Here is a 15,518-nt window from a genome sequence, read left to right as displayed (position 1 = left end):
ATTTTTAGATAAAATATTTATTGTGTGTGTGTGTGTGTGTGTGTGTGTTGGGAAATGTTATGTAAGCCTAAGCCTATGACTGTACTGTAGTCTTTTATGTCCTTCCCCTAACCTCTCTCTTCTGTGTCCCTGCCTTCTGTCTTCAGAACTCCAACCCTGAGAAGGACAAGCCTCCATGTAACGCTCAGGAACTGGAGGACTGTGACATGTTTCCAGAAGACAGCTTCAACCTGATGCGCTTTGACGCAGATACACTCAAGCCCAGCCACGTGGTGAGACAACACAACATGTCCTTGCTCTCATTAAGACACACTTATTCTTAGTTTGAGCAGTGGCTTATTATCCTTTTTTGGGAACAATTATATGTGTGTTTTTGTGGATTTAATTTGAATGGAATATTGAATTTCTTTTTCAATTTGAACAGTTGTTTTAGGGAGTAGTGTAAAGTCTCTTTTGTTACTTTCATCAAAGCAGTGCCATTTTTAAACCCTCTGTCCTCAATCCGCGTAAAAAAGGTTCTTGATATAACTCAGCAGCAGCCAATCAGATGCTGAGTCCTTGTAATGCTTATAAAGCAGCTTCATTGATTGGCTGGAATACTGTATTGTTCAGTTATGAACCACTTTCTTTATTTCCAATTTACAAAGCCAGAACTGTGCACACAGGAGTGTTTTTGGCCACAAACACAGAACAGACAGCTAGATGAGTGGGAGGTATATTTGACCAAATTTGACAAAGAGTGTATTGGATCAGAATCAGGAACTAAACCTTTAACAGGGTTTATTAAACAGTGGACACTCTGGTTACCCTGGTGACCTGGGGCCTCATGTACAAAGCTCGCGTATGCACAAAAATGTTTGTACGCCATCTTTCACGCTCACAGTCGGATATTATCAAGAGTAAAATGAATGTAAGAATGTACGTTTCTCCACACCAACTTCATGTCTGGAGTACGCACATTTCCAATGTGTATCATCGATTGGCGACACTTACAGGCAATGCAGTGCACCAACATTAGCCTAGTTGATCATGAGACTATGCCTTTATTTGCAGTATATTATGATTATGTTATTGAAAATGATAACACTTTGAGGTATAAACCTAGGTTTCTAAATAAATGGATATGCAACATGCGCAAATGCTGCTAGATTATACAAAACAGCGTAATGACAACTGTAGCCTTATTAGAGAATATCAAGAATTAAAAGGGAATGTGAACGTGTGGGCCTATTAACTCATTGAATGCTTTGTCGGAAGCTTTGTCCTAGAGTGCCAGCAATCTAGACCATTGTTGATGATGTTTGTACAGCCACAGCATATTCTGTGTTATAGCTATGAACACATACAATGGCTCGTTTAAAAGGTGAGACTTTAAGCCCTCAGTGGGTGCAGACCATCAAAATCGCGTTTTTTTTCTAGAAATGGGGATATAACGTCTTTCATGAAATATGAAGTGTTGCCTGTAAACTTTCCGGGAAGTGATCAGCGAGACCTGGCGAGACTGCCACCTAGTGATAGACCCACAAAAATGGCCTGGTTTTGACCTGACGTGCATGCATCACCGATTCGACCCAAAGCGGCAACCGAGTTATGATAAAATGTCCAGATTGTGCGTTTTCATGAGTTTTCGATCGTCATATATTTAATTTCCATTCATCACAGAGTTTCCAAAATCACATATAAGGTGTGTTAGAGTGTCTAGTTTCGTAATTTAAAAAAAAAGCTAAAAACGTAATATTACGTTTTTGGCACTCAACGCATGGGAAGGAAAAACGTAACATTACGTTTTTGGCACTCAACGCATGGGAAGGAAAAACGTAATATTACATTTTTGGCACTCAATGAGTTAAGAGACAGTGTTGATGTTTATTTCCATGATTGCTGATGGCTTATCAAACATTTCAGATTTTGAAGAGCTTTCCATAAAATCTGTGATGAATGGGGTCGGCAAGTCTTTGTACATGAGGTCTCTGGACCATTGACTACTTATTTCTCATTAACACCCCCCACCCCACCCCGTGCACACACACACACACACACTCCCCCCTCAATAAATATGAAGTATGAGTAGGTCCCTCAGCACCGTCCTTGCCTCTCCTTACACTTTTTGGATTATCCAGGATTAAATCCCCTCAAGTGGCCTTCCATGCTTGAGCATGATTTAGTCATCCCCCTCTTGCTCTGGAGATGACTCACCCTCACGGCTCCCACGGCTCAGCAGGGCACAGTTCACGCATCCATAGGCTTTATGCCTGGCCTTTTCACTGAGGGGAAAGGAGCCAGACAGAAAATGGCTTCAAGACATGGACCAGGGCCAGATCAAGGCCACATCAGGGCCAGATTAGAGCCGGTCTTTTCACAGCTTCAACGGATTCAATATTCTAGACGTTATGATGTCGGATCCTGACCTAAGTTTGGTCAGTTTGGTGTTGGTTTTGTTTTGTTTTGTTCTCTAGTTTGTATAGTGTGGTGGGAGAGTGTTTGCCGCATGGGTAAGTTGTCAGACTGTTAGTTCCTTCAAAGATAGGGGCATTATCAACATAATAAATAGCTGAGTTATATTGTGTGACACTCCCCCCTTGAGTCAGTATCTCGTTTACCTTTAATTAAGGTCACCCTAAACTAAGGATTGGAGCATTTTAACCCTTTAAATTTATTTATATGTTTATAATTTCCTTCGAGTAGAAGTGGTGGTACTGTTTGTTTTATCCCCAGTCTTAGGTTGATATAGCCTTGAGATTTACCCTTAGTAGTTATGTAATTACGGTAGTTTGGAGCATGTCGTCACAGTGATCAGGGGATCAAGTTGTGTGTGTAGAATCACTACCATCAGACGTGTGCTTTGGTTCATTGCAAAGTGACACAGCATTTGAAAAGGGAGCAAGGGAATATCAGGTCAGTGCAAAATGGAGATGTAAGTGTCCACGGCAGGTTTGGGAAATGAAGAGAGGGCAACGATGCATTGCATTAAACATTACATTACAAAGGACTCATTATCAGATGGGAACGAGTGTTTCTCTCTTTGTGTTTCGTGTGAAAGTATTTTAAAACAGTCGGCCAACAAAGACTTCAGTTCAGTGTGTGAGATGCAGCAAATGGTCCATGCTGCATATAGGACATCAGGAGAGGCCATTTAGGTTTTTCCAGAAATGTGACTTCGAATTATGCTGTCAGACCAAGTGTTTCCCTTACATTTACAGTAGTCACTGTGTCAGGCATGATTTACGTCACCAGACCATACACTTTGTCAAGAGGGCCTGAGGTCACTCCATTGGGAAAAAAAGAAGTGCCTTGCTCAAGGGCACAACGGTGGAAGCTGGGTATTGAACCCACAACTTTTCAGGCTACCACACGCTCGCCAAGCTCCCACAGCTCTAGCACTGCCTATTGGTGTAGAATTTGTGATCACCTTGAAATAATTGATCCAGCTTAACTAATCGCATTGATCAGCAATTCCTAAGGTTACTTCTTACTTCACCACTAATGTTTGGAAACTGAGAGACAGCATAAGAGACTGCATTGGCAGTGAGGCCTTTGCTGTATAAATGTACACATTCTTCCGACTGCAATAATTTGATGTTTGTTGGCGTTACTACTACCACTTCATTGATTCTTCCATTGCCACTGCCACTTTCAATTTCAAAAGCTAACGTCATGCCGTCTTGTCGCTGATTGGTTCTCCCTCCTGATGACTGAGGGCAACGTTGGTGCATTTAGAATAGCCAGACTGATATCTCAGTGAAAGGAAATAAGCTAAGATAGAGACGGGCGGGGCCAGGCTATGATTTGCTATATTTCTTTACAAATGGTTTGTTACTTTTATGATCACTTCAGGTGTTCAGTTCAGCATTGGATATTTATAAAAACACATTTAGGTTGATGATTTAAGTGTTTTTATTTGTTTAATGACAATAACTCAACTTTGATAATAGTCACAACTCAAGGTGTAGAATGGAGCATTAGCCAACATGCAGCGACATAGCATTACAGAGGTCTTGAGGTGCAAGCCTGAGTTTGTTTGTCCATAATGTAAGGGTGGCGATAGCTTTCTGTGGCTGTGTATCATAGAAGGCCTGGCTTGATCTCCACTATGTCTCATGCTGTTTCTTTTCTCATGTGTTCAGTACTTGGGTGTTTCCATGGATACAGCTGGTTACATTGCCCTGCACCACTAGCCACATGCACATGGTGCGTGCCTCACGTCTGTGGCGGCCTACAGACCTGTTTCTGTTGATGCACTGCTCCTGCTGTGGGCACTCCATTGGAAATTGCTGCTTATATTTCCCTAATGTTGAATAGATCAACCCCAGATCATGGCCATATTTGGTGGTATGTGATCGTTGCATTGTGTAGGCATCGGTCAGTTTGGGCTGTTAAAGTTGCATTATGTTTTGGACAAAAATTGGAGTAACTACCCTAAAAGCATGCAGAATCCTTGCAAACACTACCTACAACAGCAACAACAATTTATGTAGTCAAGGGGGAGCCTCACTAACCATCACCAGTGTGTAGCGTCCACCTGGGTGATGCATGGTGGCCATTACAATGCGTAATGCACCGGAACGCTCACCACACACCAGCTTGAGGTGTTTACTAACAACCCAGTTGGCAAAGAAAAGAAAGCTTGCTAACATTTCAGTATTTTGAATTTTTTTAGTCTTGCCCTGGTCTTAACCGCATGACCTCAGGCTGCACTGGAACCTGGGTCCCTGTGGGCACTAAGCCTGCCCGTGGTACGGGATGCCAACATCACCTGTGCGCTACGGCTCCCCCCAGGCGTGTTAACATGTTAACTGGTCTCTTTTGGCAGTAATGTTGGCATTGTCATGCTGTGAAGGCTTTTGTTTTTTTGTTCATATGCACAGTGTGTTCCCTAACCACAGAACTGCATAGTCTGGGTGGCTACTGGGAACTACATATGTGTTCATTTGTCCTTCACATGACCATATACCATCAAAATTAATTTGACGATTATACAAAAGTACTCGCTTTTAAAAACACAGTGTTGTGGGACTTCAATTATTCATACAGATGAAAAGAAACTGGCGTTTCTGGTTTGCATCCGTATTTGAAGTCAATGGAATTGATGCTGCTTTTGGCTTGTATTGCAGACATAGCCATTGACGCCTGTCTTGGCTTGTAGTGCATCCATATTATTTATGTTTTTAAATATTTGTGTGTTCTCGATGGTGTGACAAGCTCCTATTCTTCAAAGAGGGACAGAGAGCCCGGGGCTGATATGGGGATGTGAAGAAGGCTGGGGTTTATTGATGTCAGTCAAGGCTTGATGTAGTCATCTACATAGTACAGCAGGCAGTCTATCTCTCTCTCACACACACACACACACACACACACACACACACACAAACACACAAACACAAAACAGCAGACTCTAGTCAGCTCTCTTTATGAGCATGTCAGCGCTCAAGGCTGGTTTCTCAGTATCTGTCCTCCCCTTAGTCAAGAACACAAACCCTATTAGACCAGACAAGGCAAGGCTGGCATTCAAATTTCTATTCTCAGTCAATATATTGCCATAATTATTTAAAACAGAATTTGTGGAATCGTGGAAAAACTGGGACAAGACTGAAAGTCAAAAAGATGAGACTTGTTGTTGAAGGTTAAATAATATCATACAGGATTGCTTTATTGGCCAAATGTACACAGTACACAGGAATTTGACTTGGTGATGCAGAACAAAAAAAAGGAAGATAAAAGAAAGAGTTAAGGAGGTCAAAAAGAAGGAAACATTTAAGACCGGTTTAAAAAGATGCCAAACACAATAAATAAGACAATACCTGTGTACAGTACTAAGAACACAATAAATAAAACACACATATGTCAGCAGCAAAAGACAAAATGGTGATTTATTGTGATTGAGGAAAGAATTCAGAATTATGAATATCTGTCCCAGAGTGTGCTTCTGTTGAATGGGTGTGTCAATTTGTTTACCAGTTGAATCATTTTGTTGTTGTGCAGGTAGCCTTTTTTCTCTTTGTCAGCTGTTAATGTTTTTGTTATTTTCTGTAGTATTCTCTGTCAAATCTGCAGAACTCTGGCAGTCTGGTGCCTACACCAGCCCCTAGAAATGACATTGATTCCCTTTGTGCATAAGTCCTTTACAAGTGCCGTACAGGCAAATTATGCGAGTGGCGTGCTTGCATGCACGCTGTCCTGATAAGAGAGATTTGTTGTCAATGTCTGTTCCAGGCCTCTTCAACCCATGACTGGCTCTATTCAGATGGAATCTTTTATATTTTTAAACACAATGTAAAATATATGGTATTCTGGGTGGATATGTATGAATATGATGAATATAAAATGAATCTTGTGCTGATCATTTGACAGCCGTGGCCCACTGGTTAGCACTCTGGACTTGTAACTGGAGGGTTGCCGGTTCGAGCCCCAACCAGTGGGCTGCGGCTGAAGTGCCCTTGAGCAAGGCACCTAACCCCTCACTGCTCCCCTCGAAATTGTTGTAGCAGGCAGCTCACTGCGCCGGGATTAGTGTGTGCTTCACCTCACTGTGTGTACACTGTGTGCTGTTTGTGTTTCACTAATTCACCGATTGGGTTAAATGCAGAGACCAAATTTCCCTCACGGGATCAAAAAAGTATATATACTATACTATACTATACTATACATAGATGAATGAGTTTGTTGTATCACACACTGCTCTTTAAATGTGAAACCTTTGTATTATAACTTTTTGTACTTTCTCTAGCGGATCTTTGTGTTTCTACCAGTTACAGAAGTCTGTCTAAAACTAACGTTTCTAAACTTCATCTGCATCATTTTTTTTTATCGCATATTTTTTGTCATCTCAACCCTGTTTTTTTAATGCCCCCCTGTGTCATAAAGCTTGGCTATATTTGCCTTTTTATTATACCGTAGCACAGCATGACAGAACTTTACAGAAATAACTAGTGCAGTCCCTACTATAGCAATCAATTATAAGATACATTCAAAATGTGAATGAATCAGGTGTCAAGGTGTGCTTGCTCAGACCTGCTAAAGGTTAATATCCTTTCTTAACTATCTCCGAGTTCTTTTGGAGATGACACTACCGTTTCCTGTGAATTGTCATTATGACATTGCTGTTGCTTTTAGAGAGCACTGACGCTCTTCCTCGATAAGCAAAGTGGAAAGAAAGTTTCTTGCCTCCAAAGTTTTTGTGACTCCTGGCTATGGTATATCCTGCATTGCTTTGTAAGCAAGTGGCACACAAAGCTGATGATTACGTTGTAGATGCACCAAGCAGTAATTTTGGTGTGAATTGGAAAGAACATAAAGCACATCTAACAAGTGCAATCATCGGCTGTTATCCTTTATTTCTCTCATAAAAGCTTCCTAAAGTGTGTTGTTTTTGTCCTTTTTTTGTTTTGTTTTTTTAGAGTCTTGCATTTTTTTCCCAAAAGACTGGGTGTAATTAGCAGATGTGACGAGCGAAAACCCCAGCTGACCCAGGGAAACTGACTGGCAAAGGCTGAGAGAAAAGCTATTGGACTTATTATAGGCCTGCTCAAAGAAATTCACAAGAAAATAACACCTTATTTTGTGGATTCACACAAACTTGGAGCTTGGAGATATTATTATTTTAGCTTGTGCGATGAGAGACGTGTCTGTAACCACAAAACTAGTACGTTTTGGAGATGTTTATGTGCCCAGGTGCGCGTCATGCACCACGTTTTGGAACTTCGCATAAGATCTTAAGGGTGCTTGGTTAAGGGCACTCTGGTTAATGAGCTCCTAACTGTGGAAAGCTTGGCACTGCCGCGTCTCCGCCTGCTGAGGGGCCGTGCCATGATGCGCACCAATGATGAGGATCACCCAACGCATGGGAGAGGAGAGGACACTGGGGAGGACTCCAGGTCATGTCGGACAGAAGCATCTCTGCTTTTACTTTGCCTTAATGATTTTATTGATTTGCTCAATTATTTATAGACGGTTTTGAGACTCTGTTGATGAAGATGACCCGACATGTGGGAAAAGGGGGGCAGACCGCCTCAGACAGGAGCTCTCCGCTACCGCTCCGTTACTGGTTCAGACCGAGCTTTTTCAACCACTTTTCTTCAGAAATATACTGTAGAAGGGAGGCATGTAGGTGACTGGCTGTTTAGCTCGGATATATTAGCAATCTTGAGCTTTGTTTTGAACAAATTGCATAATCATCTGAGAGGACTGCTTCTTCAGTCCTGCAGTGCAATTTGCTCCAACATTGTCTTCAGATTTTGAGAATAATGTGGTGTTCCTAATCACCACGATCACAAGAAAAAGCAGTCAAGGAGCGAGCCTCCCCGTGGCTCATGTGATGGGAGTGTTACCCTCTAATTACATGGAGTTCTCTACCTTAATAGACTCAACAGCCATTAGTTCCTCTGTAGCATGACATTGAGCCACATTCAGCCGAATGATAATGTCACTCTCTGGAGTAGTAATCCAGTGAGACGAGTCTGTTATGTCTGGGCTCACCAAGCGGGTTTTGTTGAACGAGGGAGGGGTGGGAGTTTAAGCCGAGCCATGTAGAGTACATAATTAATTTAAATTTAATTCTAAATTTTAACAGAATTCTTTTTTTTTTTTTTCATTTTTATTATTATTATTATTATTATTATTATTATTTATATCTCTCACACAATGTAGTTTTTGCCTGGTGCTTATGTCATTAACAGGTAGTCGAAACCTACTGGTCAAGTAAGAATGCACTTAAGTCAGAATATGGAATGGGTCGGGATAGTTTTGTGCTAAAAGGGATTTATAGGCTACCTGGAACAACCCAGTTTCAGTGAATTATGCTAAAATAGGCTAACGGTGTCAAACTGGGTTATTACACGCACAGAAAAGAGAAAGGTATGTATCTCTTATCTAACTCTGCGGTACACAAGAAATTGGCATGTTCCTTTAATAACCGTACAGGAGACTCTTTGACTCTGAGCAGTTGGTGTTCAGCTTCTCGTGTTCCAGCTCCACTCACCAAACCAGACACAAGCTGCTCTGAGGCGGCATCCAAAGAGGGCATTGCCGACACATCACTCACGTCTCTGTGGGAATCTGTCGGCCAGTTTCTCGTACGCCGATTCAGCCTAGTCCTAGACTAAAAGCCTTTTTTTTTTTTTTTCAAATAGAGATTTCCATTGAAGTTCCCTTTTAGTCAAGGACGACCCTTAATCCATGACCAGGAAACTGTTCCTGTGTGTCTGAAATGATTAAAGGAAAGACAGCCTTGACAATGTCATGCATAGATGAGCTTGTGTGGCTTGTCCTTCAACATGACGGGTTGATATATGTGTGAACTATGGCCACTCAGAGCTAGGCTCTGGTCACTGCACTGCCTAGACAGACATGAGGTGTACTAATTCAAGCTTGCTGTATAATATGGTCAAAATTCCATTTTGTAGTGCCCAGGAGAGAAATAATGGCACCTCCTCAAAAAAGCTCCTGAAGAGATGTCCACTTCATGGCAAGTCTACCCCATAGCTGCTTTTTAAGTTTCAGGTAGTTTTAATGGATTTCTCCTCTGCTCCCAACCAATTTAAAATCCACTCTTAATATATAATTAAAAAGAGAGCTCAGGCCAACAGCAGACCATTGGGCCCATCACGCAATATTAACCAAAGTGAGACAATAGTCCAGCATCTGCATTCTGAGCCAGATTCAGATGACCTTGTAAGAGGACTGAGATATGATGACCTCCACCAGATGGTCAGAGAGTTTTGTGTTTGTTTGTTTGTTTGTTTATCGTTGTGTTTTCTCTACCTAGGTAAACCTGGGCAGCCACCAGTACCTGTTCAGTGTGGACGTGAGCCCAACGGACATGCCATGTTTCTGCCTGCGGCACGATGTGGATGCCCTGCTCTGGCAGCCCAGACCTGACCAGCCTGATGCAATGTGGGAGCACGTCGCCACATTTAACGCCCTTGGTAAGCCAGCCGGGAGACTGGGGGAAAATAGCAAACATACTTTTTGTGTGTGTGTGTCCCTTTGTCTGTGTATGTGTGTGTGTCTGTCCTGTCTGTGTGTGTGTATGTGTGTGCGCGTGTGTGTGAGAGTGTGTGCATTTGTGTCTGTGTGTGTTTGTGAATGTGAGTGTGTGTGTGCACTCGTGCTTCTTTGTATGTGCTCCTGTATGTATGGTTGTGTTTGTCCGTGTGAGTGCATGCTTATTTGCATATGCTCCTGTATGTGTGTGCTTCCGTGTGTGTGTGCTTATATGTGTGTGTGTGTGAGACAGAGAGAGAGAGAGGGTGTATGTGCACGAGTTTGTTTGCATGTCCTCCTGTATATGCGTGTGTGTGCATGTGAATGCATTTATATGTGCGTAGCATGTACTCCTGTGTGTGTGAGAGTGTGTGTTTGTTTGTATATGTCCATGCATATGTGCTTTTGTGTGCTCTTGTATATATTTACATGGCTGATTCCTTTTAGGTGATTCTTGAAAGCATGCAGAATAGACACTTGTTTTTATGGTTGTTATGCTTCATGCATTCCACTTTTTCACATCTGTAGTCCTTGTATTTCACAAAAAGACAATCCTGCATCATTGGCACACTCAGTAAATTGTGGCTCTAATGCTAGCCTTAAAACACACAATAAAAACATTTGGAAAGGCACGATGAAAATGATGTTTCTTTTTGGAATGCTTGCACAGAAGCATGTGGTGCTTGGTGTGGTGAAAATGGCAGCTTGAGCTGAGCCACCAGACTATGACGAACATTGCCATTAAATCCAGCTCTTCTCTGCATGGTGTTCACTTGAATAACTTGTTTTTCCATTTACATTTTTTTAAAGCCCTTCATAAGTTAATATGGAATAGAGAGGAATAACATTTGCTTAGGTTAGATAAAACTCGTCAAATGAACTTTTCAGCTGTCAGTCAATGCTGTGCACGTCCACTCATTTCTCCAGGTTATGTCCAGGCGTCGAAGCGTGACAAGAAGTTTGCGACCTGCGCTCCCGACTTTTCGTTCGCCGCACTGGGCGAGTGCCTGCGGCGGGTCTTCCTGTACCGGCAGCCATCGCCCGTGGACACCGTCCTCTTCAACAGGAAGCAGGGCCGCCAGGTCGGCCAAGTCGCCAAGCAACAGGTGGCGAGCTTGGACACCAACCAGCCCATGTTGGGCTTCAGGGCTTCCAAAGAGAGACTGTACGTGTTGACCTCCAACAACCTGTTCGTCCTCAAGATCAACAACCAGTGAGATGCAAGCCGCAAAATAGATAGGTCAGAGGTCAAAAGTTGTCCATTAGTCAGTCAGTGGAGACTATAGGACTATAAGGGTCAGGCAGAAGTCAACTCTGTTGTACTGGTCCCATGTGAATTCATTTCAACATAATGTAATTCCATATTTGTATGTCAGTCCTTTGTAAGATGCATAAAGCTGTTTCTAAGTAATGTTGTGGTTAAACATGGTTATATAAACTGTGCAACAGGTTAAACATGGTTATATAAACTGTGCACAGCCAGGAATGGACCACACATTCTGATGTCTCAAATCTGACATTTTACCCTCTGAAAACCAGGTTCACCTCTTCTACTCTCTGCAAACCCAAAGAAGTCTGACTGGTGAAAAGCAGATATGAAATGTGTATTAGAAAAAAGCAGTACATTTTCCCAATCATGTTTAAAACATGTTATTGACCACGTGTTCTCTCCTCTTGGTGTCTACATGTCCCCTTTGTGTTATAAATAGGTGAATGAAGGGTGCTCTTGAGGTGATCACCTTAATGAATGTATGCGGATGGCTGAATCTAATAAATATCCATATAATTTGGCAGAGTTCGCTGGTCCTGGTCCTTAATGATGGTAATTAGCTATTGTTTATTGTTTAGCTCTTATTGTTTATCGCGCTGCACCTGCTCGTTCATGATTAGCGCTGATTCCTCAGTCTGTCTGACTTGAGTTTCTGTTTATTTCCCACTTTACTTTAGTACCTCTCAGTTCATCTAAACAATATTACAATAATACATCATAAATCAGTAGTGTTGTCTTCCCTGCGCTTCTGTTTCTTTTGTCCTGTTTTGTTGTTGTTGTTGTTGTTGTTGTCATCTGTGTTTAGAATGAGCCTCTCTGTGTGTTCTGCAACAGCTGACAGATGTCTGAGGTAGTCTGTGTTCCAGCTTGACTCACACCTAAGAGCATCCAGAAGAAGGCTGTTGCTGTTGCGTTGCTTAACCAAAGGCTGGAAAGCAACAGATGCAGCAGGGTTTCAAGTGTATCTGACTGGGGGCTGGGGGCAGAGAAATCACTATCTGTGGGCTGTGTTCCTCACCTTACTGCTGCCTTCTCTTCTGGAGAAACGCTGTTGTTTGTCAACCTCAGAATACAAATTTGCACAACAACATAGCTATTTATTAAGCATAATGTGGCTTGTTTTGTCTGAATTAAGTATTTTTTACTTATAGTGTTTCTCAAAGGAGTTGCAGTTTATCATAATGTTCCACTTATTATGCAAATGATAGGGTATTCGTAGGAAAAGAAGCTCAGATTAAGTAATATAATTCATCAATATTCATTTGATTTTTCCCCAAGGAGCCGATGCACTCAGGCCTTTCACACTTCAGTAAGTAGAATTTGTACTTGTGATTCATGTTTATTTTCTTCAGTTTCATAATAGCCTAATTTCTCTTGTTTATGTCTTGTTACTCACTCGGTTGATGCATATCGTTTGTTACCTACTTTTACTACTGCCTATCTCTATGTAAAGCAAAGTTGCTTGCTCTGAAGGCCATATTTGGTAGATTAAAGGGGCGGTCAGTGTTTTAGCTGAGAGGAAAAAAATTAAATCTCTCTACTACTGCATTAATGGTATTGCAGAAGGATGGTAGTTCTTCCTGTGCAATTTCTGTTTTGGGAGCATAAAGTGCATGATTATGTTGAGAAACACTGGTTGTTTATCATGTTTATTGTGGTCAAAATTAATCCAAGACAACTGGTGTGAGACTGCAGCTTTATTCACGACGCTGGGAGCATGTTACCCACATGAAATGTCAGTAACAAGTAACAAGTAACAAGCCCACACATCTGTGGGTGAAGCCAACTCTTATACCCTTAACACACACCCACGGAAATGTTTGCATATTTGTCAACAACTTAATTTCATATTTAATTCAACCTAATCTAATAATGATGCCCAAAAGCATGTCTATTAATAACACTGTGGGTTAAATGCAAATCAGAGGAAGATTATTTCATATTTTCTGTCTTGTAAAGGTGTCAAGATGTCTACAGCAAATAAATCCACTCAACTGGATTATTTTATTTATAAAGGGCAATGCCCCGTGGGTATCCATGCATTATGCTCATTGGGGAGACTGATTTCTTTGTCTCTGTTGAGTGCATTTACAAACATAGGACCTTGAGTATAGGTCTATGTCATGTCACATGCCCTCCTTGACTTTTCTCGGATAACTCATTTTGTCTTGTCAGAATTTAATTAGTCATTGTGTTGTACATAGGACAACCTTTACTGATGTTCTCCCTGCAGGCCGTAGGGTGTTATTCATTTAATTCCAACTGATGGTAATGACATTGTTTCTCACAGGCTTGTATTTTTTCCTCATAAGGCGGTCTGCATTCGTTCTTGCCACAGATTTAATTACTGCTACGCAATTGGATTGGCTTGTGCCGTGTGTTTTTGTATTTGTAATTGCCCCTTGTAATTGCCCCTTCGCCCCATATGTGGAGTTAACAGGGTGCGGCCTCAGTTGGCTTGTTCCACTAATGTACCAGGAGATTGCCTGTCAGAATCTCTCCAACTCCTCAAATGGATCTTCACCATCCACCTCCACCTCCCAGTATAAAACACAGCTAAGGTAATCATGCCCCCCTACAAACACACACACACACACACACAAGTGTAATGCCGAAGACAGCCACTGAAATTCAACACTATCGCCATTTTGTATATGATGTGTAGCTGTGAACTTTCAGAATTGTACCCTCATAGATATTGGTGATGTACTGTATGTCCGTAATGTATCCTCATGTTTACCTTGCCTAAACAGCAATATCTTTTGTTTATTTGTATTTTATGCTTACATTACATTGCTGTTAACCTCCTTCTTGTGATCGATGAGCTAAACTTCAGGCAAGGGACCCCTGCTCACAGATACTGCTTATTCAGGTCACCCAACACTCTTTGCTGAGACTAAGTTGATTTCTCACCCCTTTGTTTTAGTAAAAACAGTTTGTATGTCTATTCCAAATATGTCAGTGCAGGTGTTTAGAGTCCCATCTGTGTCCCTAACACATTCTTTGTTGAAATCTTAACAACACCTGTGAATATCATTAAATTAAATATCAACACGTTCTGTGGCATGATGCCAATGTGCTAGCCTGACGAGCCAGACCCACATTAAAATGTAGGGTCTGGGCACTCACCGTTCGTAGTGCTCAGTCCGAGGGGCGGGATAATCAGTTGTCTTTCAAATTCCCTCTGCACGCAATAGGACAGCGGCAGTGCTATGAGTCCCATGCGTTTCCCACCAGCGGAGCTAGTTGGCTAGTTCAAACGTTTGCCAACTTAATAAAAGCTTAACTCACACTGTTAAGCCAACAGCAACATCCATCTTATTTGTTTTCAAGTAGCAGGGAATTCAAGCCAAACCGTTTGCAACTCTGCCATCAATCATTATGTTAAGCCCACCTAACGACTCTATACGATTTCATTGGCCTGATTGGCCTGAGTTTGTTTCTGGAGCTCACAAATAGCGGAGAGTTGCTAGACTAGCCCTGGCAGCTGCCGCTAGGGGCGCGTCTAGATTTCTAGGCTACCAATGTGCTGCACCACCACAGAATGTCTCGAACAGTGTTTTAACAGAGTGATAAACTTTGACTTCTTATGGCCCCACTGAGGTGCTTAGAATTCAGGGTGGGTTTCTTTGTGTGTGTGTGTGTGTGTGTGTGTGTGTGTGTGTGTGTGTGTGTGTGTGTGTGTGTGTGTGTGTGTGTGTGTGTGTGTGTGTGTGTGTGTGTGTCAGTGTGTGTGTGTGTTTGTGTGTGTCAGCAATGTGCCCTGCACTCACACTCACTCACACTGACAGGTGTGCAGATTGGCATCTGGACCTTGTCACTGGCAGAGGGGAGAGGAGGACCTGTTGTGTCAAGAAACTGCCCGGGGTGAAATGAGTTTCCTGTTTCCTATGTCTGCGGGGGCATTCTCTTAAGATATAGTCCCACACACATATACACTCAGAAAAAAAAGACTCCCTCGTGATACCAGCATAATAGCAGACATAAACTTGCGGCATTCTGAATGTGCCCATTCTGTAGCCCTTTCAGACTTGTGGTTCCCTATGGAGGAGAAAAAAGATGTTCAACACATCCACATATGACAATGAGGATTAGTCTAGCATTGTGTTGATTTGGTTGGTCTGAGCCACCTGTTTTTTGTTTCCCAATACATACAGAGCAATGACTGTATACAAGCACACTCTCAGAATGGACAGCTGAAGGGTTGTGAGTACCTGGGGCTGACAAAAATGTGAACGCCTTCAAAATCACAACTAGCACCTTTAAAATC

At 42.1% G+C, this 15,518-nt stretch overlaps 1 protein-coding gene and 1 long non-coding RNA gene across 2 annotated transcripts in view; both read left to right on the top strand.

Moving 5' to 3' along the window:
- The window catches only part of nudcd1 (NudC domain containing 1), a 34,108-nt gene extending 22,335 nt beyond the window's left edge, over positions 1-11,773 (top strand). Inside the window, exons 8-10 of the mRNA XM_048230521.1 lie at positions 147-272; positions 9,761-9,920; positions 10,906-11,773. Coding sequence (XP_048086478.1) covers positions 147-272; positions 9,761-9,920; positions 10,906-11,195 — 576 coding nt within the window. The 3' untranslated portion in view covers positions 11,196-11,773. The remainder of the gene's footprint in view (positions 1-146; positions 273-9,760; positions 9,921-10,905) is intronic.
- A 699-nt stretch (positions 11,774-12,472) lies between these two features.
- Positions 12,473-15,518, top strand: part of LOC125284774 — a 6,012-nt gene continuing 2,966 nt past the window's right edge. The window contains exons 1-2 of the long non-coding RNA XR_007191931.1: positions 12,473-12,557; positions 13,682-13,809. This is a non-coding gene — a long non-coding RNA (uncharacterized LOC125284774). The remainder of the gene's footprint in view (positions 12,558-13,681; positions 13,810-15,518) is intronic.

This window comes from Alosa alosa, chromosome 20 (genome assembly GCF_017589495.1).
Source record: "Alosa alosa isolate M-15738 ecotype Scorff River chromosome 20, AALO_Geno_1.1, whole genome shotgun sequence".
Lineage (NCBI taxonomy): Eukaryota > Metazoa > Chordata > Actinopteri > Clupeiformes > Clupeidae > Alosa > Alosa alosa.
The sequence above is the reverse complement of the archived record's forward strand: the minus strand, read 5'-3'. Positions and strand labels throughout refer to the sequence as shown.